General features: G+C 33.8%; 4 protein-coding genes and 2 pseudogenes across 9 annotated transcripts; 2 read left to right on the forward strand and 4 right to left on the reverse strand.

The window, feature by feature from the left end:
* Positions 1-2,511, reverse strand: part of LOC106298055 — a 6,945-nt pseudogene extending 4,434 nt beyond the window's left edge.
* A 194-nt stretch (positions 2,512-2,705) lies between these two features.
* LOC106298056 (putative defensin-like protein 263) lies at positions 2,706-3,098 on the reverse strand. Its single transcript, XM_013734159.1, has 2 exons — positions 3,041-3,098; positions 2,706-2,935 (listed from the first exon to the last, which is right to left on the reverse strand). Exons 1-2 carry the CDS (start codon positions 3,096-3,098, stop codon positions 2,706-2,708), a joined length of 288 nt encoding a protein of 95 aa, XP_013589613.1.
* Positions 3,099-3,262: 164 nt separating this feature from the next.
* Positions 3,263-4,029, reverse strand: LOC106298057 (annotated as a pseudogene).
* Positions 4,030-8,070: 4,041 nt separating this feature from the next.
* Positions 8,071-11,316, reverse strand: LOC106300464 (WPP domain-interacting tail-anchored protein 2-like). 5 transcript variants are annotated; one of them, XM_013736608.1, is made up of 6 exons: positions 11,078-11,307; positions 10,810-10,882; positions 10,060-10,565; positions 8,743-9,875; positions 8,503-8,655; positions 8,071-8,381 (listed from the first exon to the last, which is right to left on the reverse strand). In XM_013736608.1, the coding sequence occupies exons 2-6, from the start codon at positions 10,866-10,868 to the stop codon at positions 8,196-8,198; spliced, it is 2,037 nt and encodes a 678-aa protein (XP_013592062.1). In that variant the 5' UTR covers positions 10,869-10,882; positions 11,078-11,307; the 3' UTR covers positions 8,071-8,195. The 5 variants fall into 5 exon arrangements, with proteins under 5 accessions (XP_013592062.1, XP_013592065.1, XP_013592060.1 ...); XM_013736611.1 differs by having other exon boundaries at positions 8,499-8,655; positions 11,078-11,306; XM_013736606.1 differs by lacking the exon at positions 11,078-11,307 and adding an exon at positions 11,015-11,032 and having other exon boundaries at positions 8,196-8,381.
* An 8,568-nt stretch (positions 11,317-19,884) lies between these two features.
* Positions 19,885-22,538, forward strand: LOC106296303 (transcription factor bHLH49-like). 2 transcript variants are annotated; one of them, XM_013732406.1, is made up of 10 exons: positions 19,885-19,903; positions 20,006-20,134; positions 20,325-21,162; positions 21,238-21,465; positions 21,536-21,601; positions 21,686-21,754; positions 21,842-21,913; positions 21,995-22,162; positions 22,232-22,325; positions 22,410-22,538. In XM_013732406.1, exons 3-10 carry the CDS (start codon positions 20,455-20,457, stop codon positions 22,448-22,450), a joined length of 1,446 nt encoding a protein of 481 aa, XP_013587860.1. In that variant the 5' UTR covers positions 19,885-19,903; positions 20,006-20,134; positions 20,325-20,454; the 3' UTR covers positions 22,451-22,538. The 2 variants fall into 2 exon arrangements, with proteins under 2 accessions (XP_013587860.1, XP_013587861.1); XM_013732407.1 differs by lacking the exon at positions 19,885-19,903 and having other exon boundaries at positions 19,935-20,134; positions 20,325-20,488; positions 20,588-21,162.
* Positions 22,539-23,899: 1,361 nt separating this feature from the next.
* LOC106299053 (cytosolic sulfotransferase 1-like) lies at positions 23,900-25,006 on the forward strand. Its single transcript, XM_013735186.1, has one exon. The coding sequence runs from the start codon at positions 23,914-23,916 to the stop codon at positions 24,901-24,903; it is 990 nt and encodes a 329-aa protein (XP_013590640.1). The 5' UTR covers positions 23,900-23,913; the 3' UTR covers positions 24,904-25,006.
* Positions 25,007-25,636: the final 630 nt, after the last annotated feature.

Raw genomic sequence — 25,636 nt, forward strand, 5'->3', positions numbered from 1 at the left:
CTTCCAAACTCTTCTCAACTATCCCCCTTTACTTTTCTGGGCAAATTCCTCTTTCGAACTCTTCAGCTGCTTAGTTGAAACTAGATCACCTTCAGCCACCTTTTCTAAGTCAGTGCTCAACCCTTTCCCACTGACTTTCTCCTCCTCTTTCATCTTACAGACCTCCTCCATGTGTCCCCACTTGTCGCATAACTTGCATCTGGCAGGGAGCCAGGGAAACTGAAAGTCCACCTCAAACTCTTTCCAGTTCTTTGTAAAGTTGATGACTTTGGGGAGGGCCTTAGAGACATCAACCTTAGCAAAGACTTTTGCTTCTTCAAAGTTAGAGCAAGCTAACGTCTCTGGATGTAACTTTACCGGGAAGCCCACTGCACTCGTAATGAACCCGAGACCTTCCCAGGAGAACATATGAAGCGGAACCCTACGGAGATGAACCCACATTGGAATGGACTCCTCTTCCTGCTTTTCTTCCTCCGCCCTCGGACTCTGGTTCAACATTAGTACAATAGAGACAGTATCTATATTTTGCTTTCCATGCTACACAAGAAAATGCAGACTTTCAGCAAGTGCCTCTATTCCTCCACCATCTGGGTTTGAAGGCAGCTCTTTGTCCCCAGCATAAGTTCCATTTCTTTGGTATTTACTTCCCTCTGAGCATTGGTTCACTCTCAGTTTTTCATTTTCCTTCGCCAAAGAATATAGCTGCAAAAAGACATTAATGGTTAGCTTTTATATCCCCTTTACTTGACAAAGCAAAAACAATTAGGAACATAGAGCAACGTACCTGTACTTGTATACGTTCCCTTTCACTGGATAATTGCATCACCATATCCATCAAAAGCTTGTTTCTCGTGGCTATTTATTGCGCATACTTCTCTTTTTCTTCTTTAGCTAGATCCAACGATGCTTCCAAGGATTTGGCTCTTTGCCTCAGAGACATCACTTCTTTGTTAAGTACAGAGTTCGTTGTAGAAAGCACAATGCATTGCTCCTCAACTGTCTCAGTTCTACTCTCAGCTTTAGAGGCTTTAGATTTAAAATCTTCAATCAAGGTCTCGATGTCCCATATTGCTGAATACAACATGTTCTGGTGTTCTTGACTTGCTTCAGATAATGCCTTTGAGTTCTGCAACTGAAACTCTAGTTCCCTGAGTTGCTTCTCCAGTGAGCTCACCTTCTTTGTCTTCTTATCATCAGCATCTTTGAGGAAACTTAGTTCCTCAGTAAGTTCAAGATTTGCAGCATTTAGCTTTTTAACCTTAGTCTCTCCACTCTCAGCTCTGCTCTCAGCCTCAAAGAGATTCTCCTTGACAGACTCATTAGCATTCTACATTTCAGCAAGATGTACCAGAACTTCTTGTTTGGAGGCATTGACACTCTTCAGCTCAAGCTCAGTATCTTTCATTTTTTGCTCAGTTAACTTCACATGTTCCCTCAAAGTGAGTACTTCTGAAACTATCTCTTGATTGTCTTGAATTGTTCCTTCAAGCTTTTTCACTTCAAGATATTTCACTTGGAGCTGTGCAGTGATATCTTCAAGCTTAGACTTAAGTTCTGCTTCTCGTTCAGCTTCCCAACTCTGACTAAACTGGATGATCTGAAGACGGCCAACAAGCTCCTTTGAAACACCCATAAACACCTATGAGGAATTTTCAGCTTCTAGAAACCGTCCCCATATAAACTCTGACGCTTCTTCCATCCTAGAAGATACCTCCTCCGTGTAGTGTAGCTTGAGTTTCAGCAGGTTCTTCATTCTGCTGAAACTCCATTAGCTTCTTCTCAAGCTCTAGCTCTCTTGACAATGACTTCTCCATCATCCTCAGAGCATTTTTGTGCCTCAAATCCGATGGTCTCAGCGCATACTTTTGCCTCAAATCTTGACCGGTTCCTGAATACTCAGCGGACTCTTCATTTTCACCTGCCAACATGTTTGGCAATAATAATTAGATCGACTTAAAACGATTTAAACCATTCGTTTTGAGTTGTATTAATCGGATTTTAAGAAAATCGTTTGACCAATTTAGAATGGTTTAAACTGCCAAGACTGATTGTTAGAACCATCATCAGAAGCAATGCAAACAAAAATCAATAGCAACCATATTATGAGAAAATGCTTACTTGTTCCATTTCTTATGTAATGAAGCGTTCTTCGAAGCTGAGCCAATTGCAAAGTGATCTCCGAGACTTGTCCCCTAGACTGCTTCAATTATTCTGCAGATTCAGCCAATTTGCCTTCCATAGCATTATAGTTTACCTCTTTGCAAGCAGATAACTTATAAGAAGTGTCAACGCTTTGTGCTTCCAGCTCATCCAAAACCTGGTCCACCCCTTTTAACTCAGACTCCAGTATACCACATAAAAGATCAAACGTCAAAGCTTTCTCAAAAGACGCTGCAGAAGAACCAAGTGTCCCCATCCCTTCAAGATCATTATCCCAAGCCAAAGGTGCATAAGAAGAACATGAAGGTTCAGCAGCTTTTCACTGGTGTAAGCCGAGTCTATTTGGAACATGGGGCCATATTTGAAACTTATTTCAGGCCTTTAGTACTCAACTATTTCAAATCCAAGTTGTATTTAGTACTAGCTGTAGAAATTTGTTTTCAAGAAGAATCATGAATTGACTTCAAGACATTATTACATGTGCACTTGCATATCTCCTGTTCCTCTCTACCTCAAAAGCAGAAAATAATGTGGTTTTCTATCTCTTAACATTCACAGAAACAGGTACCAAATTTACAGTTAACAATCTTGCAGCCTTTAGGACAGAACTTGATGCATTCAATATCTCTATGGCAAGTCGCAATAATCTTGTAAGAGTCCATTACAGGTGCTACCGGCGGCAAGCAGTTACAGTTCTTCTTTCCATCAGGACATTTGCCATCGATGTAATTCACTTCTTCCTTCGCCATCTCTCTTGCATCACCAAAAGACGAACCTTCACAAATACAACACCACAAACTCTAATTACATGATACAAAACCAAAGCAAAAATTAGATAACAAAGATGAACATGTCTTAGTATATAGAAGAAGAAGCATACAAAAGACTATGATTGTGAGGGAGAACAGGAAGACAAGTTTGAGAGATGTTTTCTCCATTGCTAATTGTAATCTCAAAATCTTCTCCTGTTTATATTGCTGATTGTGTGTGAGTAATGAATATAGAAGTCTTACTGTCTTATTTTATAGAAGAAAGTTAAACTGCAACAAATATTTGTTTTAAAGTTTTACCTAATCAAGTCAGATACTATTTTGGTTACATATTAGTCCACCTCTTTCTGTTTATCCAAATCCTTCTCACGTTTCTTCAACACCTTATGGACCAATACTCCTACAGTTCCAATCACGTAGTTCAACCCAATCACAATAGTCACCAATCTCCTCCTAATCTTTAATATCTTCTTTTTACTATCAAGCTTCACCGCCAGCTCATGGAACTTCTTTAAAAGAATAAGCTGCTCCTCGCGTACAGTCTTCATCTGATTCTTATACTCGTCACCAAAAGGATCTCCCATAGCTTTAACCTTGTTCAGCTCCTCTAACGTATCCTCGTACTTCTTCTTGTTTCCTCCAAGATCTGTGTCCATCGACTCTCTTTCAAACTGTTTGATCGCCATTCGAATGTTCACAATGCTTAATTTTGCTTTATTGGCGGAATTCCCCACGGTATTAAATAGATCTAAAGTCTTCGTGGAACTCTCATAATAGAGATCAACCACAGACCTTAGTTCTTCGTCCTCCAATACATCTTTGCTGGCGGTAATTCCTTGGCCAACTCTTGGTTCGTTTCAACTAGAAACCCGCACAGCAACTTGACTGAGTTTAGGGGGTAGTTTTCAGTCTTGCCTTCTATAGCAAGCGAGCTCTTCAATTTGCTAAATCGTTGGTCAAGCGAATAACCAAATGATTTGAGCTCTGGATCTTCTTCACAAGCGGCTGTGTACAAACACAGGCTTTGTTCGTTGGTTTCATCCTCATCGGAGCTTGAATATTTCAACAGTAGTTGAGAGACTAATCCAACAGCCCCCATTGACTTGATACTGAAGCTAATCTGGAAACAAAAAAAAAACAAAAATCAAGAAAATTAAGGTAATGTATTCATAAAACTGTTCTTATCATTCTTAGATTTCCGAAGCAAATAAAAAATTATTTATTTTTGTTCACTGTTTTTATAGAACTAATTTATTGTGTTCATTGTTCTAAACATATTCTAAAGAACAAATAAGTTAATTACTACTGATTCTTTTGTTGTAAACATATAAAACAATAGGTATAATATGAAGAAAAAAATGATTGTGAATTACAAGAAACATCTAGACAAACATTATATATAGAAAACTACACTAACTATATAGATCACATGACAATATCTGTGGACTAATATATGTGTTATGTTGTTAACACAGTTAATGGATATCGAAAAAATGTGCTGGTTTTAGAATTGGGCATCACCAAATAAAATTCTCTTTAAGAAACAGATCATAACACATATTCAAATGATCAAAAATAAAATGAACACACGTATATCAAAATTTCAAAAATGCAATGTTATATATTAACAAATATCAGATAATATGTTAAAATATATTAAGCATCATCATCATTAATTACCGGGTTACAAATCTAATACTTTTTAATGGCTATCAAATTATGTTAATTGTGTTAGCAACATAACACATCAAAGTTTAGGATATTATCATGTGATTCATATAGTTCGTATAATTTTTACTATATGATTTTTGGTCATGTAGTGGCATATTGTTCGTATAGCTATAAATCATTTTCCGTATATATATATGTGTAAAACTTGGATTCAAATCAGTTATGAATTGTTCATCACTTGTGCACTATCTAACTATAAAGTTCCAAACATCACGTCTAGTATCATTTCTGAAACAGATCTAAATGAATTTAGTTAAAAAATTATGTCCTATGCGACTGTTTAAAGGGAAAAAATTCACTTTTACCTTATTTTTTGTATAGTTTTTTGGATAGCTCTTTTTAGTTTATCTTCACAAAAATAGTCTCAATGAAGAAAATGATCTAGTTGGTCTACCTCTTTTGTAAATACTGATTTGATTTGTGTACAGCTCTCCTTGAATGAAATCGACCCACTTGGTCTACATCCAGCTGTGGTGGCGATCCTTGAAGAGTCTCTGCACAAAAGACTTACGGCTATGGAGTGGGATGTTCTCTTCCACAACGCTGCAGTCCTTGGTCCGGCGATCAACCATGTGCTTATCATTCTTAGATTTCCTAAGCAAATAAAAAATTATTTTTTTTTGTTCACTGTTTTTATAGAACTAATTTATTTTGTGCACTGTTCTAAACATATTATAAAGAACAAATAAGTTAATTACTACTGATTCTTTTGTTGTAAACATATAAAACAATAGGTATAATATGAAAAAAAAATGATTGTGAATTACACGAAACATCTAGACAAACATTATATATAGAAAACTACATTAACTATATAGATCACATGACAATATCTGTGGACTAATATATGTGTTATGTTGTTAACACAGTAAATGGATATCGAAAAAATGTGCTGGTTTTAGAATTTGGCATCACCAAATAAAATTTTCTTTAAGAAACAGATCATAACACATATTCAAATGATCAAAAATAAAATGAACACACGTATATCAAAATTTCAAAAATGCAATGTTATATATTAATTAACAAATATCAGATAATATGTTAAAATATATTAAGCATCATCATCATGAATTACCGGGTTACAAATCTAATACTTTTTAATGGCTATCAAATTATGTTAATTGTGTTAGCAACATAACACATCAAAGTTTAGGATATTATCATGTGATTCATATAGTTCGTATAATTTTTACTATATGATTTTTGGTCATGTAGTGGCATATTGTTCGTCTAGCTATAAATCATTTTCCGTATAATATCCCCAATCAATAAGTCTTTTTTGTTGAAAACTATTAATATGAAAAATATCGAACTAGTCTAAGTTTTTTAAAACAGATAAAGAAATGAAAGAATTTTTCTTCGGTTATTGCAATTGAAAGCTATATATACATTATATATATATATATATATATATATATATATAAAATTGTTAAACTTGGATTCATATCAATTGAAGAGTATTTGGAGGAATTGGCTATTGAGGACTTTAGATTTCTAATCTAAAATGGCCAACTCTAGATTAGCATTAAGATCACTCAATCAAGCAAGAAAACATATTAATATACTCTAAACATTCTAGATCATCACTTAATCATCATAATCATCCTAACCCATGAATCCAATGATGACTACTCACTCATTATCATGGTAGACACTAAATCATTAGTTGATCTAAGTCTAAACATGATTAATGATCAAAGTAATCAAGCAAACACAAGAGAAAATGATCAAGATTAGATCTTTCACCCAAAAGTGACTTTTGATTAGATAGAAAACAAGATAAGATCCTTAGATTAGGTCTGAGAAACATTTATAGTAGTTTAAAATCGAACCGGGTCAACCCAACAAACCTGGATTGACCCAAACACAAATGGGTAAATATCTGGTCAAACTCCGAAATGTTGACTTTTTGGACTCGCAGCGGCTAGGCGAAACCGCTCCACCAGGCCGCTGAGGCTCTCGCAGCGGCTTCCTTGCTTCGTCTTCAGACTGCTGCGGCAAGTACGTATGCGGTAGGGAGTGGGGTATTTCTCCAGCGGCTTCAGCACACCGCTGCGCAAGGCCGCTCCCACACTTTGTCTCTGTTTCACGAACGCTTGCAGCGGCTTCTCAATGGGGTCACAAGGCCGCTGGGAGTGTCACACGACCGCTGGGACACTTTGATCATCTTGTCTCATGCTTGAAAATCACCAATCTTGCCTCCAAACCATTTCTAAATGCTCCAAAGTCACCATTGACATCTCCATCACCTGATAAAGACATATGTAGTGCAATGCAACCTAAACATGTCTAAATGTTATCCTAAATAATCAAAATATGCAAGAATGAATGGTTAAAATAATGCAAATCATGAAGATATCAATCACCGACTTCTTGCTTTCCAAATCATAGCTTTTGAAAACAGAGGATTCTTTGAAGAGCGGACTCTCTGAACCAGATAACTGAATCTTTTCTTATCTTTGTCTAGTACATTAGTACACATTATACTAGGTTGTGCCATACACACCAATAATTAAGTTTCTATGTGATGCTTGATAAACCTAAAATAACAAAAATAGAGAAATTGTTCTCACATAAGACAATATTTGGAACATGGAGACATATGTGAAACCTATTTCAGGCCTTTAGTACTCAACTATTTCGTCATAAATTGACTTCAAGACATTATTACATGTGTACTTTTTTTTTTATTACATGTGTACTTTCATATCTGCTGTTCCTCTCTATCTCAAAAGCAGAAAATAATGTGGTTTTCTATCTCTTAACATTCACAGAAACAGTTACCAAATTTACAGTTAACATTCTTGCAGCCTTTAGGACAGAACTTGATGCATTCAATATCTCTATGGCAAGTCGCATTAATCTTGTCAGAGTCCATTACAGGTGCTACCGGCGGCAAGCAGTTACAGTTCTTCTTTCCATCAGGACATTTGCCATCGATGCAATTCACTTCTTCCTTCGCCATCTCTCTTGCATCACCTAAAGACGAACCTTCACAAAGACAACACCACAAACTTTAATTACATGTTACAAAACCAAAGCAAAAATTAGATAACAAAGATGAACATGTCTTAGTATATAGAAGAAGAAGCATACAAAAGACTATGATTGTGAGGGAGAACAGGAAGACAAGTTTGAGAGACGTTTTCTCCATTTTGCTTATTGTAATCTCAAAATCTTCTCCTTTTATGTTGTTGATTGTGTGAGAGTGATGAATAGAGAAGTCTTACCGTCTTATTTTATAGAAGAAAGTTAAACTGCAACAAATATTTGTTGAAAAGTTTTACCTAATCAAGTCAGATACTATTTTGGTTACATATTAGTCCACCTTCAATTTTATGAAATCACTTTATAGTTGGATAACTGTTGACAAAAAGTGTTGGATTATTTTGTTTTTGTAGAGGTAAATAAAACAATAGCTGAGATACATTGCTTGAAAATAAATACAAGATAATAGAGTATTTACAACACAATATACAATGACCAATCCTATTATTTCCAAGAGAGACAAGCAGATTTTTCAAACTGAAATTATTTTCCTTTAACAAAAGCCAAAACAAAGAATGAAAGAAACAACATAAAAGCTGCTGCAAAAACTGGTATGCATCTCAAGTTGCTTGCCCTTCTGATCTCTGTGTTCATACTACTCTTTTCAGACTCAGAAAGGAACTCTGGTTCAACCTTAGTTTCTGGTTCTTTCCTTGTTCTCTCATCCTCCTGTTCAGATAGAGAGAAAAGACCACATAACATTAGTACAATAGAGAGAATGATCTATCTTTTGCTTTCCTTACTACACAAGAAAATGTTAAGAATATCTGCATTCAGAATAAATACCTGCCTGCAGACTTTCCGCAAATGCCTCTATTCCACCCCCATCTGTGTTAGAAGGCAGCTCTTTGTCCCCAGCATAAGTTCCATTTCTTTGGTATTTACCTCCCTCTGAGCATTGGTTCACTCTCAGTTTTTCATTTTCCTTTGCCAGGGAATATAACTGCAAAAAGACATTAATGGTTGGCTTCTCTGTCCTCTTTATTTGACAAAGCAAAAAATAATTAGGCACATAGCGCAAGCAACGTACCTGTTCTTTTATACGTTCCCTTTCACTGGATAACTGCATCACCATATCCATCAGAAGCTTGTTTCTCGTAGCTATTTCTTGCGCATATTTCTCTTTTTCTTCTTTAGCTAGATCCAACGATGCTTCCAAGGATTTGGCTCTTTGCCTCAAAGATATCACTTCTTTGTTAAGTACAGAGTTGGTTGTAGAAAGCACAATGCATTGCTCCTCAACTGTCTCACTTCTACTCTCAGCTTTAGAGGCTTTAGATTTAAGATCTTCAATCAAGGTCTCCATGTCCCATATTGCTGAATACAACATGTTCTGCTGTTCTTGACTTGCTTCAGATAATACCTTTGAGTTCTGCAACTGAAATTCTAGTTCCCTGAGTTGCTTCTCCAGCGAGCTCACCTTCTTGGTCTTCTTATCGTCAGCATCTTTAAGGAAACTTAGTTCCTCAGTAAGTTCAAGATTTGCAGCATTTAGCTCTTTAATCTTAGTCTCTCCACTCTCAGCTCTGCTCTCAGCCTCGAAAAGGCTCTCTTTGACAGACTCATTAGCATTCTCCATCTCAGCAAGATGCACCAGAACTTCTTGTTTGGAGGCATTGACACTCCTCAGCTCAACCTCAGTATCTTTCAGTTTCTGTTCAGTTAACTTCACATGTTCCCTCAAAGTGAGTACTTCTGAAACTATCTCTTGATTTTCTTGAATTGTTCCTTCGAGCTTTTTCACCTCAAGATCTTTGGCTTGGAGCTGTGCAGTGATATCTTCAAGCTTAGCTTTAAGTTCAGCTTCTCGTTGAGCTGACCAACTCTGACTAAACTGGATGATCTGAAGACGGCCAACAAGTTCCTTTGAAACACCCATAAACACCTCTGAGGAGTTTTCGGCTTCTAGAAACCGTCCCCATATAAACTCTGATGCTTCTTCCATCCTAGAAGATACCTCTTCTGTGTAGTGCAGCTTGAGTTTCAGCTGCTCTTCGTTCTGCTGAAACTCCATTAGCTTCTTCTCAAGCTCTAGCTCTCTTGACAATGACTTCTCCAGCATCCTCAGAGCATTCTTATGCCTCAAATCAGATGGTCTCAGCGCATACTTTTGCCTCAAATCTTGACCGTTTCCTGAATACTCAGCTGAATCTTCATTTTCACCTACCAACATGTTTTGTCAATAATAATCAGATCGACTTAAACAGATTTAGAATGGTTTAAATCAATTTGAGCCGTATAAATTGAATTTTAAGAAAATCGTTTCGGCTATGACCTATGACCAATTTAGAACCAATCAGCAATGCAAACCAAAATTTAAAGCAACCATATTATGAGAAATGCTTACTTGTTCCATTTCTTATGTAATGAAGTGTTCTTCGAAGCTGAGCCAGTTGCAAAGTGATCTCCGAGACTTGTCCCCTAGACTGCTTCAACGATTCAGCAGATTCAGCCAATTTGCCTTCCATAACGCTATACTCTACCTGTTTGCAAGCAGATAACTTATAAGAAGTGTCAACGATTTGCGCTTCTAGCTCATCCAAAACCTCGTCCACTCCCTTTAACTCAGACTCCAATATACCACATAAAAGATCAAACGTCAAAGCTTTCTCAAAAGACGCTGCAGAAGAACCAAGTGTCCCCATCCCTTCGAGATCATTATCCCAAGCCAAAAGGTGCATAAGAAGAACATGAAGGTTCAGCAGCTTTTCACTAGTGTAAGCCGAGTCTATCTCTAGCTTTGACAATATCTTAAACATCCCTTCTCTCGCTTGCTCCTCCTCACTCATACTAGACAAGGCTTCTTCACCGTGATTATACACATCTTCCTGAGAGATTCCCTCCATCCTTAGCCTGAAAAAAAATCAAAATTAAGAAGTTAGCTAGGAACAAGGAAAAATATAAGCACTCTTTCTTGTCTCAAACAAGTTAAGAACCTCTCGCATTAGTCTCATAGAGCAAACTTTCTATATGAAACAAATAATTAGTTAACTAGTAACAGAACATCTAAGCTAATAAGATAAACTTAATCCCATAATTGAAAATGTTACTACATAAACACATTGACAGTATCTTTTCTCAGATCAAAAGTGCTCACTTTGGACAAAAGCCATATGAGAAGTCAACTTGACAAGTAAGTTTTACTTGATCACACATCGACTTGTACAATTCTGGTAAGACAAAAGAGATCCATTTAACACATGTTACTAATCTACTTCAACAAAAGATTCAAACTTTACCATGAAAGATCAAAACCCAACAAAAAAAAAAGCAAGAAACAAAAATGGTCGGTTCCGGCTTACTTGGAACAGACAAAGACAGAGAGTTGAGAAGTCAAAACAGGATCTGGTAAGAGAGAACTATACCGATGAGGTTTTTATGCGAACTCGGGGAGATGAAGGAACCGATTAGGAAGCTTTGTCCGTCAACGTACTCGACTTTGGTGGAGTTTCAAAGATCCCGGAATGATAATGCTAAAATGCGCAGGTTGTTTACGAGTCAGCTAACGATAAAGAAAGCGCGCGCATGATAGTCGTAAGACTCGGGATTGGAGTTGTGCGCACGTTAGCCGAGGTTTCTTTTTGTGGTGGACGTTGAATTATTGAGAAGAAGAAACAACTTTACTTTAAGGTTTGTCTGCTTCTTATTGGTTTATTTACAGCCAAAAAGGCATAAAATGACAAAATTTCTTTTCTCTCGTGATGTCTGTAACACACCTTCAGATATGTATATAGTTAGACAATTTAATGTGAAATTTTCAAACTTTTAAAAATGTTACTGAGCATATTTATTTTTCTTTAATGTGGAGATAACATGATATATTCGCACTTAAGATTATGATTTTGTCTTATAATTAGTGATTTTTGTAACTACAATGCTAAAATTTAAATATGATTTAAGTTCGATAAAATGCCAAAAGGACATTTTTACTATTGAAATTTGAGCACTTTATGGTAGAATGGCATCTCTGTGTTTTAAAGAAAAAAAAAATGGCAGCCTCATGTACGATGTAGAAGGCTCTAGTTCCAGTTTCTGACTAGTCATGTTTGACAAAAGTCTAGTTGTGAATGGTTATGTGATATAGGAATGATCATTTTATAACAATATCAAAACTAGAACAATTCGGTGATTATAGTGTCCCATGAACAAAAATACGACGGATGCGCTCGGAGTATTCCATGTTAATTTAGAATAAGCATTTGTAAACATTTGTTTTCTTTGTGTGTTTATTGTGGTGAGTGTTAAGGATATGCATAACGATATATTAGATCAAAAATCGTGCTAAAATGTCTCAAGCACGATATTGCATTCCCATTGACTTCTAAAATATGAGTATTGTAAGCTTTTGGGTTTATACTTATGTTTTACGTATGAACAATTAGAATGTTTTATCATATAGTAATAGGTTTGGTAAACTGTCGATGTTTATCTAACTAGAATGAAAAATAAGTCAAAAAACAAGGATAGTTGGGTCAAGATTTTATAAGTAATATAAATCTGGACATTCTAAAACGTGATAGAGTTATGACGTGCGCGCGAACGTGGGGACAAATGGTTGGGACGCGATCGAGTGAGGGTGATTGGGCTCATGATGAGTGACCATGACTATGGATGGAAAATGTATAGAGAATAGAGACCATGCTACTTTGATGTTTACGGCCTTGTGTCCTGCATGTTAAGTATACGACGATATGTACCGTGACTTGGATAGAATTGTTGTGGTGAAGATATTCACACGAGATTACAAAACTATTAGCACGTGCCAAGGTTGTCTCAGATTCCAGAAAAAAATGTATAAAATTTCTATGTAGGTTAATGGGCTTGTATCAAAAACATGTACGAGGGTTATAAGCTCTTAGATCTAGATTTATGTTTTCCATCAGCTCCCTCTATTTATATTCAAGTTCATGGTAAAGTGATGATGCGTTTCTATGAAAGATGGATAAGAGGAATACCTTAAATGATTGCGGTCTTGAGATGGTCAAGATTCTCCTAAGCCTTTGCCTTTATGCAGAGATAGATAATGGTTTCATGTTTATACATTGTCACAATCGTATGCGCAGAGCACTTCTTTTACCAAACATGTTTTTTTTTTAACTAGGATGGGTTCGGGCCTTCGGCCTTAATCCCCTCTGAAGCCCGGAGCCAACCTTTGTATGTACCTGTTACGGCCCTGGACACTCCTCCCCGTCCGAGACTCGAACTCGTGACCTCTCAGACAAATGCCTGAGGTGTTACTAGTTGAGGTAGCTCGTCCGGGTTTTTACCAAACATGTTGCTATCAAGCATTCACTTCAAAATGCAAAATATGTATCCAAGTAACATACTTAATTTTAATATGATTTTTATTTCATTAATTTTTATATTTTGTGGTGTGTTTAATAAACCAAAATTGATTCAAATTTCATATATACATATTTTACCAATTAACTATTTGTGTTATTCGTAAAATATTTTTCATCACTCAAACATTATTCCATTCAACCTTTTTTTTAAAGCACACTTTTGGCATAAACCTTGTAAATTAATAGTATTTGAACTAACACCAAACCAAGTCTAAACTAAGTTTAAACTGAAATTTCATCGAGCCAAACTGTAACTAAATCAAACTACGAATAGTTTTGAATAACTTTTTTGTAAGTAATATGAAACCAGAATCTAAACGTAAACTGAGTTGCTTATTTTTAACCGATGTCATTTACAGGATACTTAAGATCTATTAGACCACCTCCAATGGAAAAAACCCAATTGGAGATGTTCTTAAGTTGTGTTTACAATTAGAATTATTCTTGGTATAGTTTTATTTTAAAAATATAATAATCTTGGTTTAAAACTTTTAATAGTGTTAGAAAACATAATACTAGATTTACTATTTTAAAACCCATATTTATTTGGTCCTTATATGTATATATACACACATAAATGTGTGTGTGTGTCCAACTAAATTATTCATATATGCTTAAAAGTCCAAAATAATACGTGTTAATCAAGTTGACAACGCTATATATATATATATATATATATATATATTTATATTTATTTTTTTTTATTTTTTTTGTGGTCACTAAGTTTAAATGGAAAAGAGTAATACACATGTGGTGATGATGGGTGGAGTTTAGTTCGTAAAATTAACTCAATCAACTCGAATCATTTCGAGCTCTGATGTGGCTCTTATTGTCGTAATTAAAAAAACAAAATAGGTACATTGACCAAAAAAAAAAAAAAAATAAGGAGTACTTTTTTAGCAACAAATCAAATAAAATAGGTACATAGCAGCAGTGTTACAAAAAAAAAGGTACATAGCAGCAGTGTTACAAAAAAAAAAGGTACATAGCAGCAATAAACAAACGAAAGATATTGACTGTTAATAATGCTGCATATGGTTAAAGTATTGTCGATAATTAAAGAATTAAAAATAGAAATGATAAAGTGAAGGTGTAGGCTGGAGATTCCATTATTATAAGGTTTCTTTAGGTCTCTTTGGAACTTGCAAGTCCCAAGGCCAACTAATAATGACCTCGATCTCTGCGCTAACTGGACCGCCCATCTACTCTTCCTTTATTTTATTTGATCTTAGCTTGTAGTTGTTAATACGTTTACACTTGTTCAATCACCAATCCTATAAACAAAAGGATTTGTGTTAGGGAAAACCAAACAATTTGCGTCAATAATCATTTACCTAGTAGTAAAATACACCAACTTGTTAGTATATTAAAAGGGAACTAAATTCGAGTAAACATTTAACCATTGATTGGCAGGTTTTGGATGCAGTTTCGGAATCAAAAGGTGATAGAGGGTTACTGCTGATCAGATAAGTTATTGTGAAATTTATCAGACTGTTTTTTTTTTTGTAACATTATCAGACTGTTAAATTTCATTTTAATGTTTGAAAACAAATTATAAATTATTTGTATTGATATAGAGCAACAATCTGAATTGCTAAAAAGGAAACATCAATTTGAAACCAACAGAAGCAGTGTTCAAACATTCATTTCCACTAAACATTTTCTAAAAAAAACGTTAACAATTTTAACCGCCTTTTAGATGATTTATTAGTAAATTAAATCAAAAAGATATATCTTAAGTTGAAGTATAAAATTTGAAAATTATTGTCTTATAATGTATTCTTCATTTATTCAAAACTCGTTCAAATTTTTTTTTATTATAGTAAATTAGTAATAATTAACTTTTTCCCCAGTTCTTCTTTTATTTCAGTTATAACTTTTGTGCAACTGCAATTCTCGGACTTGGTCGTGCCATTGCTTTTTTTTTTGGTTTAATGGTCGTGCCATTTCGTTGTATCCACTGACGTTAGCATATAAAAAGTGTCGAACTTTAACTTACAAAATTCTGAATGATTATTCTAATTATTGCACAAATTTTTCTTACCACTTTGTTATCAGTTAGAACAATTATTATTTCAACATTACCAGTCCACACTGTTCTCAACTACAACATAATATATTCTTGTTACGAAAAGTACAATGTGTTGATAAAAAAAAGGAAAAGTACAATGTTTACTTGAACAATCTCTCCATTGATGGAGTGTAAAATTTATAAAATCTGGGTTTGATAAAAAAAAAAAAAAAGAGAGGAAAAGTACAATGCATTTTGCTTTTTTTGCTTTTTGGACAGAAATTTTGTGCGCTTTGATCTTTGACCTCATCGCAACCTAGTTAAGAGATTAGTGGTAGTTTTAAAAGTTAAATGCACTGAAGAAAATCGTTATCATATCATCAAATTTCATACGACAGAGCGTTTGGATATGCACAAATTATTGTATTTCACTATTTCCATTCACCGTCGAAGATTTTTTTCAACATAATCAACATTCATGGGAAAGATTTTTTTTTTCAAATTTTTAATAGAAAAGTATATTTACAACGAAAAGTTAGTATACGTATGTTTAAATTGTTTTATATAAAATTATAAGTGATGAACTAGTTACATAAAAATTTAAAAAATAAATTTTAGTTTAAGATATACTAATACTTAATTTTCTTGGAAAAAATGTTTTGAAATTGAACTGTTAATCTCATGGGCTTGAGAGGGTTGCATTCACCCTCCCCTAACTCAGCCGATCCATGCATCTAAACCATCGAACTGTACAATGAAACCTAAAACTCACACGTATTTTATCAGAAAGTCAAATCTTGAACATTGCATATTCGAGGTCTGTAATGATCACCCTTCGGACATGTATGGTTGAACGGTATAAAGACTGAGGATTCTTCTTGGCTGCTTTGGTTGGTTAACTGATCACTGCTCATACCATCGTAGTTAATTGGTAATACGCATAAAACTATCATGGTCTACTCTATTTTTTCTCTGAAATAAAATTACTTTATAATAGAGTTGCTCATTGCTACAATGATCCTCTATTTTAGATTAAAAAATATAGTGATGAACAAAGAAAAAATTAGTTACTCTATATATAAAGCAAACATATTTTCTACTATATTAAAGAATGAAAAATATAGTACTATTAGAATTTTTTTATTCTAAACTCTCTTTTAAAGTAAAAAATAAAATAGAGTTAGAGATGTATTAGCGAGATTTACTTATTTATTCCTTGGCTATGAGCCAGCCAAAGCAAAGCTATATCAGACACTTCAATGACCGATACATAAGGACAATGCCAATATGGCCAGTACAGTTTCTCCAAATCATGTGTTTTATATTAGAACAAATTTGATCTTAACTTTTCAAAAAAAAACAAAAAAACAAATTTGATCTTAACACTTTGATACCATTTGACAATTGAAATAATGACTCAAAAGTTTCCGCTATAACGCTACAAACACTTTGACCCATCCGATGTGCTACATAAGTTCCTTGGTTCAAATCTTGTTTAAAGAGCGTTGATTCCTTGGATAATATTTTTGGAAAGGCCTAAAAAGAAATTATAATTGTAACTTTTTTCTTGCCAACAAAATAATTGTAACTTAAATACCTCTCTCAACCACGAAGATCTCATATAAGATTATTTGACTAACCAAGACGTACGAATCATTTTTATTTGAATAAAGTGTCACAAGTTGCCTAAGCTGACAGAATGTAATAACTCGAATATCAAATTAAAATATTCCAAGCAACAGTAAAAGATCTAACAAAATTGTCAAATATTGAAATATTTTTTGTTTCTTATCGATATATTATTATAATTGCTATGAATCTTTTAGTAAGTCTTAGCGGTACGGTTTACAACTAGACTTGAGCTGCAACAATATTCTTTTGTGAAAGCAAGCGGTCAAAAGACACAAAAATAACTTTATATTTATTTTAATAAACCCCAACAAGCCGTGCATGAAAATAAAAAGCATTTGTTTAAAAACTACCTATGATTCGGTACAAAATCCAAAACATTGAACATGAAATCAATAATTGTTATGATTATTCGCAAGCTAATACCATATATTATATAAACACTTGACAATGGAGAGATTAACCTATATATTTTACATATAAACATTTGAATATTGAAACTTGAACTTATTCATCATTGAAACTAGCTGATAAAAGCATGCACATGACTGACTAAATATAAGTATGTCAAACATTAGGCTCATAATACTAGTAATATAAAAGTTTTGAGTTACATGGTCATATACTTTCATTAATAAATGTGTAATACAAGTGTATTAATGATTACTTATGTCGGTAAATTTCAACGTAATAGTAGATCAAAGTGATGATGGTTAGTAGTAAGTAGTGTAGGGGGTTAGTTTCTCTGTATTTCTGATTAATGACTTTTAATATTTTATTTTTATTTTTAAAATTATGTTTTGGATTTTTATTATTGTATTTTATTGTACAATCAATATATAAATGGTATATTGTATAGAAAACTAAAATATATGTTGGATTTTTTAATTGATGTTTTACATTTTATTATTGTATTTTATTGTACAATCAACATAATTCTCTAAATTAAAAAAAAATAAAACCTAACATAAAATATGTATTTATTTTTCTTAATATGCAAAAAAAAATTAAAATATCATTCTTTTAAGGATAATTTTTTCAAATAGTCATTTTTAAGTTTTTGTCACAAAATAGCTCTCAAGAAAAAATGATCAAAATAATTTTTTTTTTATTTTGAAAATTTTAATGTTTATTTTTTTTTTTTTTTTTATTTTGAAACCTTATCCGCAAAACTCAACTCTTTAACTCTAAACTCTAAGTGTATATTAGTTAACACTAAGGTAAAAATATATATTTTAGTCATTTTATCCGTTAATAAAATTTATTTTGGTCACTTTCTTCGCAAATAGCTATTTTTTGTGACAAAAACTTAAAAAAAAGTTATCTTCTTCTTTCCAAGACAAAAAATATTTAAATATTATTATTTACATTATAATTTTAAACGCTAATTTATTTAGAAAATATTATGAGCTTCACTTCCACGGATTATAAAAATAATTTCAATGCAATATGGTATGCAAATGATAGCCCTAAGCTAGATAGATTTTTGAAATATTTTTAGCAGACAAACCTAGTTCGTAAATTATAAAACAAGAAAATAAATAATGAAAGCCTGTGTCTCGAGGATTTTATTTTTTAAATAAATAAATAAGATAACACCAAAATGAAAGTTGTCACTGTCAGCCGATTGCTCTAATTCGAATAATCCTATATATTAACAGAAGTCATGAATTTTTTAACGTGTGATTTTTTAATTTGAACATCACTTAAAAATCTTACTAAATGTATTTTATTAAAACTAATAATATATAGAATCTTTAAAATAATTTAATCATAATATCTTTTGATATCTTTTCATTTTAATAGTATAGATATATTTATTTTAAAATTCTAACAAATCTGTTTTCAAAGATTTTTACAAGATCTTTATTTTTGAAATTATATTTAAATATTTTCACTAATTTTAAAATTCATTTGGAATATTATTATAAATTAATATATTTAGTTATCATTTATAAAATGAAAAATAAAAAAATCTATAATATTTTATCTATTATATAATCTTAATCAATCATATTAAAATAAATTATCATATTGAGCTAAATATAATAAAATTGTATTAAATTTATAAATTTATGAATTTTAGTTTCGTAATATGTTCAAAAATAAAATCTAATACGTTGGTAAGATGAGTTAACATTAACAAACAATATAATACATGTATAAAAATTAACATGTATTTCTTCAAAGCTAATAATATAAAATCTTTATAACTACTTTAATCATATATTTTCATTTTAAATATAATATAATATATATTTATATATTATATTTTAAAAGTTCTAATAAATTTGTGTAAAAATATTTTAACAGTAACTTAATGTATTTTAAGTTATCGTTTATAAAATAAAAAATAAATAAATTATATTATATTTTATCTGCTTTATAGTCATGATCATGTTAAAATACAATTATTATACTTAAATAAATATGATAAAAGTATATTCAACTGATAAATATATAAATTTTATTTTCATAAATATAAACTATTTATTTTTAAAATATAATATGAAGATCGAACGGCTTAAAACTAACAAAGTATATAATACATGTCTAAAAATTGACATATGCTAGACTTTTGTATATACAAGAATATATTATCTAAAATAAATAAGCATGAAAAATATTAGTAAAAAGAAATCCAGCTTTGAAAAACGGGTCCGAATTTAACATAAATTAAATACAAAATAATTTTCAAATATGTTTTTTCTTGAAAATATTTTTTTTTAATAACTAAATGCAAATACAATAAGATAAATCTATAATAAGAACTGACAAATTATATGGTTTTAAAAAATTGATTAAATGTCATTCAAAAAAATAATTTATTAATTATAACATATAAATTATAAAATTGTTGTATTTGAAATAGTTATATAAACATTTAATTATATGATTAACGTTAAAAATATATACCACTTATGTTCTAAAATAATAATTTATGTATAGAAAAATAAAAACAAACATCTGCGCGGTTGCGCGGATCAAAATCTAGTTACGTATTAAACTTAAACCTTACAGATTTAACCCAAAAAAATCAACTAATATTTGAAACTAAAACCTTTTCACACAAAAATTAAAAGAAAAACCTGCAAATGATAATGCTTGGCTATGAGTTTACAAAAAAAAAAAAAAAAAAGATAATGCTTGGCTATGGCGGTGTTTATGTTAAATGATGATCAAAAAGCTCTTATTTTTATGCAAGCGTGGGATATAAATCCACATCCTTTTCTAGATTTTTATTTTCCTTCTCTTTTCCCCTTTCTTCTAAAAAGCCACTCATCTGCTCTCTCTCTCTCTCTGTGCAGCTGAAGAACAGAGAAAAAGGGTTTTGTCATCTGACCAAAGGACCCATTTCAATAAAGTTTTCTTTGGCGAGAAACTGAGGAAAAAGTTTGAAGCTTTGAACAGAAAGTGGCACAGATTCTGCGAAATGGGTATCTTTTCTCCCGTCTCTTTTTAACTTCATTACCTCCTTAAATCTGGTCTAGGTTTTTTTTTTTTATCAAAGCTCTGTTTTTTTTTCTTCTTCTAGGGTTTCGTACAGAACAAATCATGATCTTTTAATGAATCTTTGTTTTTGTTCTTCCGTTATATGAAATCAATTCAATTGGTTCTCTCTTACAGGTGGATTGTGCATCTCTAAAGACCAATGTGGTTGTGTTTGTGTGGGAACTTCTTTTGTTTTGTAGCTGTCTGAACTTGATCCTGGAGTTGGGTTTTGGTTTAGTATCTGTTCAACAAGTTTAGGAGAGAGATGGATGTAAGTGAGAAAGATGAGTTGAGGAATGGTAATGATACAACTGTGAACTATGTTGAGTCTGCTAATAATCCACCTCCAGATTGGAGAGTCTCTGGTTCTAATCCGGTCTCTGATTCATATCCTACAGAGAATCTGATCTCCTCTTCTCAGATGATGGAGACTCTTTGGTATGATCCAGCAAACGTTCAAGCTGTGGGTTATGGTGGCTTCAACGGTGGTGGTAACCCCTCTTCTTCGTCTTCCTTTAGGGCTAATATCGATAGATCTCTTGAAACGGGTTGGAGTCTACCTAACTTGTTGCCTCCCAAAGGCGGCAACGGGATGTTCTTGCCAAACGCTAGTAGCTTCCTGCCTCCGAGTATGGCTCAGTTCCCGGCTGATTCAGGATTCATAGAGCGTGCGGCGAGGTTTTCGCTCGTCAGCGGTGGGAGTTTTAGTGATATGATGAATCAGCAGCAGCCACTTGGGAATCCGGAGTCGGTTGGTTTGTTTCTTCAAGGGCAGTGTCCAAGTAGTGAAGTGAATGTTGTTGGTGTAGCTCACAATGATGCATCTGCGGCAATGAAAGAGACTAATAAACAGAATGTTCCTGGTTCGGGGAATGTATCAGAGGATACTCAGTCTAGTGGTGGTAATGGTCAGAAAGGTGGGGAGACTTCTTCCAAAGGCTTTGACTCAAAGAAGAGAAAAAGAAATAAACAGGTAGAAGATTTGAAGTTTTTTACTCTTTTTATTTGGTTCTCTCTTTGACATTTTGGTGATGTATCTGTTGTGTAGAATGCTGAAGCAGATCAGTCAAACAGATCTCAGCAATCTGAGGAAGAACCAGACAACAATGGTGGTGGTGATAAGAAGAGGAATGATGAGCAGAGTCCAAACTCACAGGGGAACAAAACAAACAGTGGGAAACAACAGGGGAAACAAGCTTCTGATCCTAAAGATGGATATATTCATGTGCGTGCGCGTAGAGGCCAGGCTACAAATAGCCACAGTCTTGCAGAAAGAGTACGGTTTCTTAAGCCCTCTTGGAAGTTGAATAGAGAAGCATTCTCTGATTACTTGTTTGTGGTTTTAGGTGAGGAGAGAAAAGATCAGTGAAAGGATGAAGTTTCTTCAAGATCTTGTTCCGGGCTGCAACAAGGTAAGAGTCTTTTATACATGCTGATGTGTAAGAAGTGAAGCAAAGCTAATGCAGAAAAACTGAAGTGGTGTTTTGAGTTTCCAGGTGACTGGAAAGGCAGTTATGCTTGACGAAATCATTAACTATGTGCAATCTCTGCAACGCCAAGTTGAGGTATGAAGTTTCATCATTGTCAGCTATGTCCTCTTTTGTGTTGCTTCTTGTGATAATCAATTTGCTTCTCTGTATTGTTTAAAACAGTTCTTATCGATGAAACTAGCAACTGTGAACCCACAAATGGACTTTAACCTTGAAGGTCTTCTTGCCAAAGATGTAAAGAGATCTTATGAATTCTCCTTATCATTTATACTCATCATAAGATTCTTCTGATAAAACCGAATCCTATACACACAGGCACTTCAACTACGAGCTGGTACGTCATCTGCAACACCGTTTCCTCCAAATATGCCAATGGTTTATCCTCCTCTACCACATGGATTCATGCAACAGACCCTTTCATGCATGGGAAGGACCGTTAGCTCTCCATTGTCTCCCCCAATAAATGGTGGATACAAGCGACAGGTATTGTATAACAGGGTCTGAAATCTGTAGAAATGAGCTCATAATCTGATTCTGTTTTTGTAATAATAGGAAGCAAATGGATGGGAAGGTGATCTTCAAAATGTGATACAGATTAACTATGGAGCTGGTGATGTCCCACCCGACTCTCAAGCAGCAGCTACAGGTGAAAACTGAAACCTCTTTGTTACTTTCTTTACAAACCTTGAGGAGAATTGTTTTGCTAAAACTGTCTGTTTTTGGTTTACAGATGCATCTCTTCCATCTTCAAACATGAAGGTTGAGCCATGAGATTTTCTTTCTGTTAGATAGAATGTTATATTCTTGTAATCTTTCTTTTAAATTTACTGTGTACTATATGATGTATTAACGAGTACTACTAGTCTACTACTGCTACTAATAAGCATTTAAGATTAGGTAAAACGATTATAATCTGTGAGCTGGAAATGATTAGAAATATAGTACCTTTTTGTAAGAGAAGTTATGTTGGTATCCTGTCCTCTGTTTGTCATAAAACATAAAACTGACAGCTGCATCTTCCCATCAAAGATATAGACAATACATGCGACCTATCTAGATTTGATCTTGAGAAAGGAAAATTCAGATTGAGAGCTAGTTTCCGTTGTTAAACTGTTGTAGTATTTTAATCCTTGGTGGGTCACTCACTATATATGTTAAGTTGAGTGGCCGGAGAGAAGATCTTTAAGATGACGTTAACATAAAAGCCAGGGCCGTCTCAATTAATTTTCGGACCCTGTTCAAAAATATTAGCTGTATAATTAATAATGTAATGAAATAGTTTTATATATATATATGTATATTTACTGTTTTTTTAAACATTATATGCTCTAAATTTAGATTTATATATTTTTTAAAAATTTTAGACGGTAATTTATATAATATTTTTAAAAAATTATTAATTATTTTTTGTTTTTTTGATTTGGAGATTGTTCCAATTGAACGTGCTATTAGACGGCCTGATAAAAGCACAATAATGTAACGTGCCATTTTTCCCTTGGTTCATGCAGTAGTATAACTGAGGAAACTATTAGAAAACTTAAGTGAAGAAGACCCTATCCACGTTCCCATCATCAATCTATCTTCTTCAAGTGAGAGAGCCATTGATCTCTGTTCATTACCACAGACATCTCACCAACCACAGACCACCACAATAAGTATCGTCTTAAACAAAGGACTTAAAGAACAGTCGAAAAGTCTTCAATGTTAAAGCCAAGAACCGGTAAAGAACCCTAAAACTTTCTTGCTGGTAGGAGGGAAAATGTATTGAAAGTAGTTACAATCCTATAACTGAACAGTATCCCCACCCAACTCGACTCTATAGGGCATCTACATTGATGAATTCCAAGGGGAGTTCACCCGGATTTCGAGAAAAAAAAATATTAAAATAATAAAAATCAGTGAACCTGTCCAAGGGGAGTTCACTCCAGTGAACCCGGATCGTCACTGTAGCGCGAGCCCCACGACACGTGACGGCCCGCGATTGGTCCTATTAATAATTTTTTTTTTTTTTTTTAAAACAAAAATCAAATAAAAAAAAAATAATAATAAAAAATGTTTCGTGAACCCCTTTCCATGGGGTTCACTAATGCCTCCATAAAGGTTTGTCATCCACACACCCGGGTCCTCTCCTCGTGGGTTGTGCCTTGCTTTTTAATTAGCTAATTAAAACGTCTTTAATTATTATAAAAATCAGATTTTTGTAACCGCATAACTCACAAAAGAAAAAAAAAAGAATGAATGAGAAGAAGGAGCTCCCGGAGAACATGAGAGAAGACAGTTTAAATGAAGAAACCAAGTGTTTAATCTCATCCCTTCCTTCTCACAAAGATTTTCTAGGGAAGCAGCTATACAACTACCAAGGATGTTGGTACTACCCCAACACTCTTCAAGGAGTTTTAAATTTCCAGAAAGGTTTCAAGCCTCAAGAAACCGATATAATCCTCGCTTCTTTCCCTAAATCCGGCACCACTTGGCTCAAAGCCCTCACCATCGCTCTCTTTGAGAGATTCAACAACACTTCTTCTTCTAATCATCCCCTTCAGTCCGATAATCCTCATGGCTTAGTACCCTTCTTGGAGATGAGTCTTTATCACAAAACCTCAACACCTGACCTGACCAAGTTCTCATCATCTCCGAGGCTGTTCTCGACTCACATGCCCTTCCATACGCTTCAAGCACCCTTCAAGGACGACTCCTCTCGTTGCAAGATCGTGTACGTGTGTAGGAACGTGAAGGACGTGTTGGTATCTCAATGGTATTTCAGGTGCGCTTATCTTGGAAAAGAGGTAGAAGACAAAAGCATTCTCGAGTCTTCGTTTGAGTCATTATGCAGTGGAGTTGGCTATTTTGGACCCTTTTGGGAGAATGTATTGAGCTACTGGAGAGGTAGCTTGGAAGATCCTCAACATGTTCTCTTCATGAGGTACGAGGAAATAAAGTCAGAGCCCTCTGCTCAGGTTAAGAGACTTGCTGAGTTTTTGGGTTGTCCATTCACTGAGGAAGAGCACGGGTCTTTGGACAAGATCTTGGAACTTTGCTCTCTACGTAGTTTGAGCAGTATGGAGATCAATAAGACTGGAAAAACTTCGAACAATCTAAATCACTCTAGTTTTTTTCGCAAAGGAGAAGTCGGTGACTCCAAGAATCATCTCACTCCTGAGATGGAAACCAAAATCGACATGATCATCGAGGAAAAATACAAAGGCTCCGGTTTTAAATACTGAGTGAATGTATGATTTGTGCTTTCCTTTAATGGAATTGTACTAATAATAGTAATAATTCATTACTGATGTGTGATTTGTGCTTTCCCTTAATGGACTACTAATATAAATTATAATCGAATAATTCAAGTCATTCTGGAAAAGGTTATGACCGTTTACTTTGCCTTAGAGCATCTTTTATCGCTCAAAAGTGAGCGTTTCTTAGGAGGGGGAGCCCACGAATGTGGAAAAAACCGTGTGTTATGTGGGCAAAATAAGTGTAGTTTTTGCACTGTTCACAGTTTCCACCGACACACGGCGGTCCACGATTGGTGTATTTTTTAATTTTTTTTAATTTTTTTAATCAGAAAAAAATAAAACAATAAAAAATTTAAGAAACCCTTAATGGGGTTTAGGGATAAAGATGCTCTTAATTACTTTTACTCTCGTTCTACATAATAGTCAATACATGATCATTTATTCATTTTACTTTATATGTAGGTGTATGGATCCTTGCATGGTAAATGTCTTGAAACTGAAGATTTTTGTAAACCATAGCTTCAGTTTTAAAAACTGAAGCAATGATCGAAACTGCATGTCGTCCAAGCTTTTGATTTTTATTTAAAACCGATATAACATTGTTCATATTTTTGTCCTTCTGCGGTTAATTTTTTATTTTTTTTTTTAATAATCGTAGTGATCCGGCGACCGAGGTTAGCCGACTAATCCCACGAGACCCATGGCACTCCACGTATTC

Source organism: Brassica oleracea, chromosome C6, assembly GCF_000695525.1.
Source record: "Brassica oleracea var. oleracea cultivar TO1000 chromosome C6, BOL, whole genome shotgun sequence".
Classification (NCBI taxonomy): Eukaryota; Viridiplantae; Streptophyta; class Magnoliopsida; order Brassicales; family Brassicaceae; genus Brassica; species Brassica oleracea.

Excerpts from the sequence above, each read along its gene's own strand:
- LOC106299053 (XM_013735186.1), top strand. The coding sequence starts at position 23,914 with ATGAATGAGAAGAAGGAGCTCCCGGAGAACATGAGAGAAGACAGTTTA.
- LOC106298056 (XM_013734159.1), bottom strand. The coding sequence starts at position 3,098 with ATGGAGAAAACATCTCTCAAACTTGTCTTCCTGTTCTCCCTCACAATC. Across the intron at positions 2,936-3,040 it reads CCTCACAATCATAGTCTTTT|GTTCGTCTTTTGGTGATGCA; the intron begins GTATGCTTCTTC and ends GTATTTGTGAAG.
- LOC106296303 (XM_013732406.1), top strand. The coding sequence starts at position 20,455 with ATGGATGTAAGTGAGAAAGATGAGTTGAGGAATGGTAATGATACAACT. Across the intron at positions 21,602-21,685 it reads TTGTTCCGGGCTGCAACAAG|GTGACTGGAAAGGCAGTTAT; the intron begins GTAAGAGTCTTT and ends TTGAGTTTCCAG. Across the intron at positions 21,914-21,994 it reads AAGGTCTTCTTGCCAAAGAT|GCACTTCAACTACGAGCTGG; the intron begins GTAAAGAGATCT and ends CTATACACACAG.
- LOC106300464 (XM_013736608.1), bottom strand. The coding sequence starts at position 10,868 with ATGTGTGATCAAGTAAAACTTACTTGTCAAGTTGACTTCTCATATGGC. Across the intron at positions 8,656-8,742 it reads GGGAACGTATAAAAGAACAG|TTATATTCCCTGGCAAAGGA; the intron begins GTACGTTGCTTG and ends GTCTTTTTGCAG. Across the intron at positions 8,382-8,502 it reads CATTTGCGGAAAGTCTGCAG|GAGGATGAGAGAACAAGGAA; the intron begins GCAGGTATTTAT and ends CTATCTGAACAG.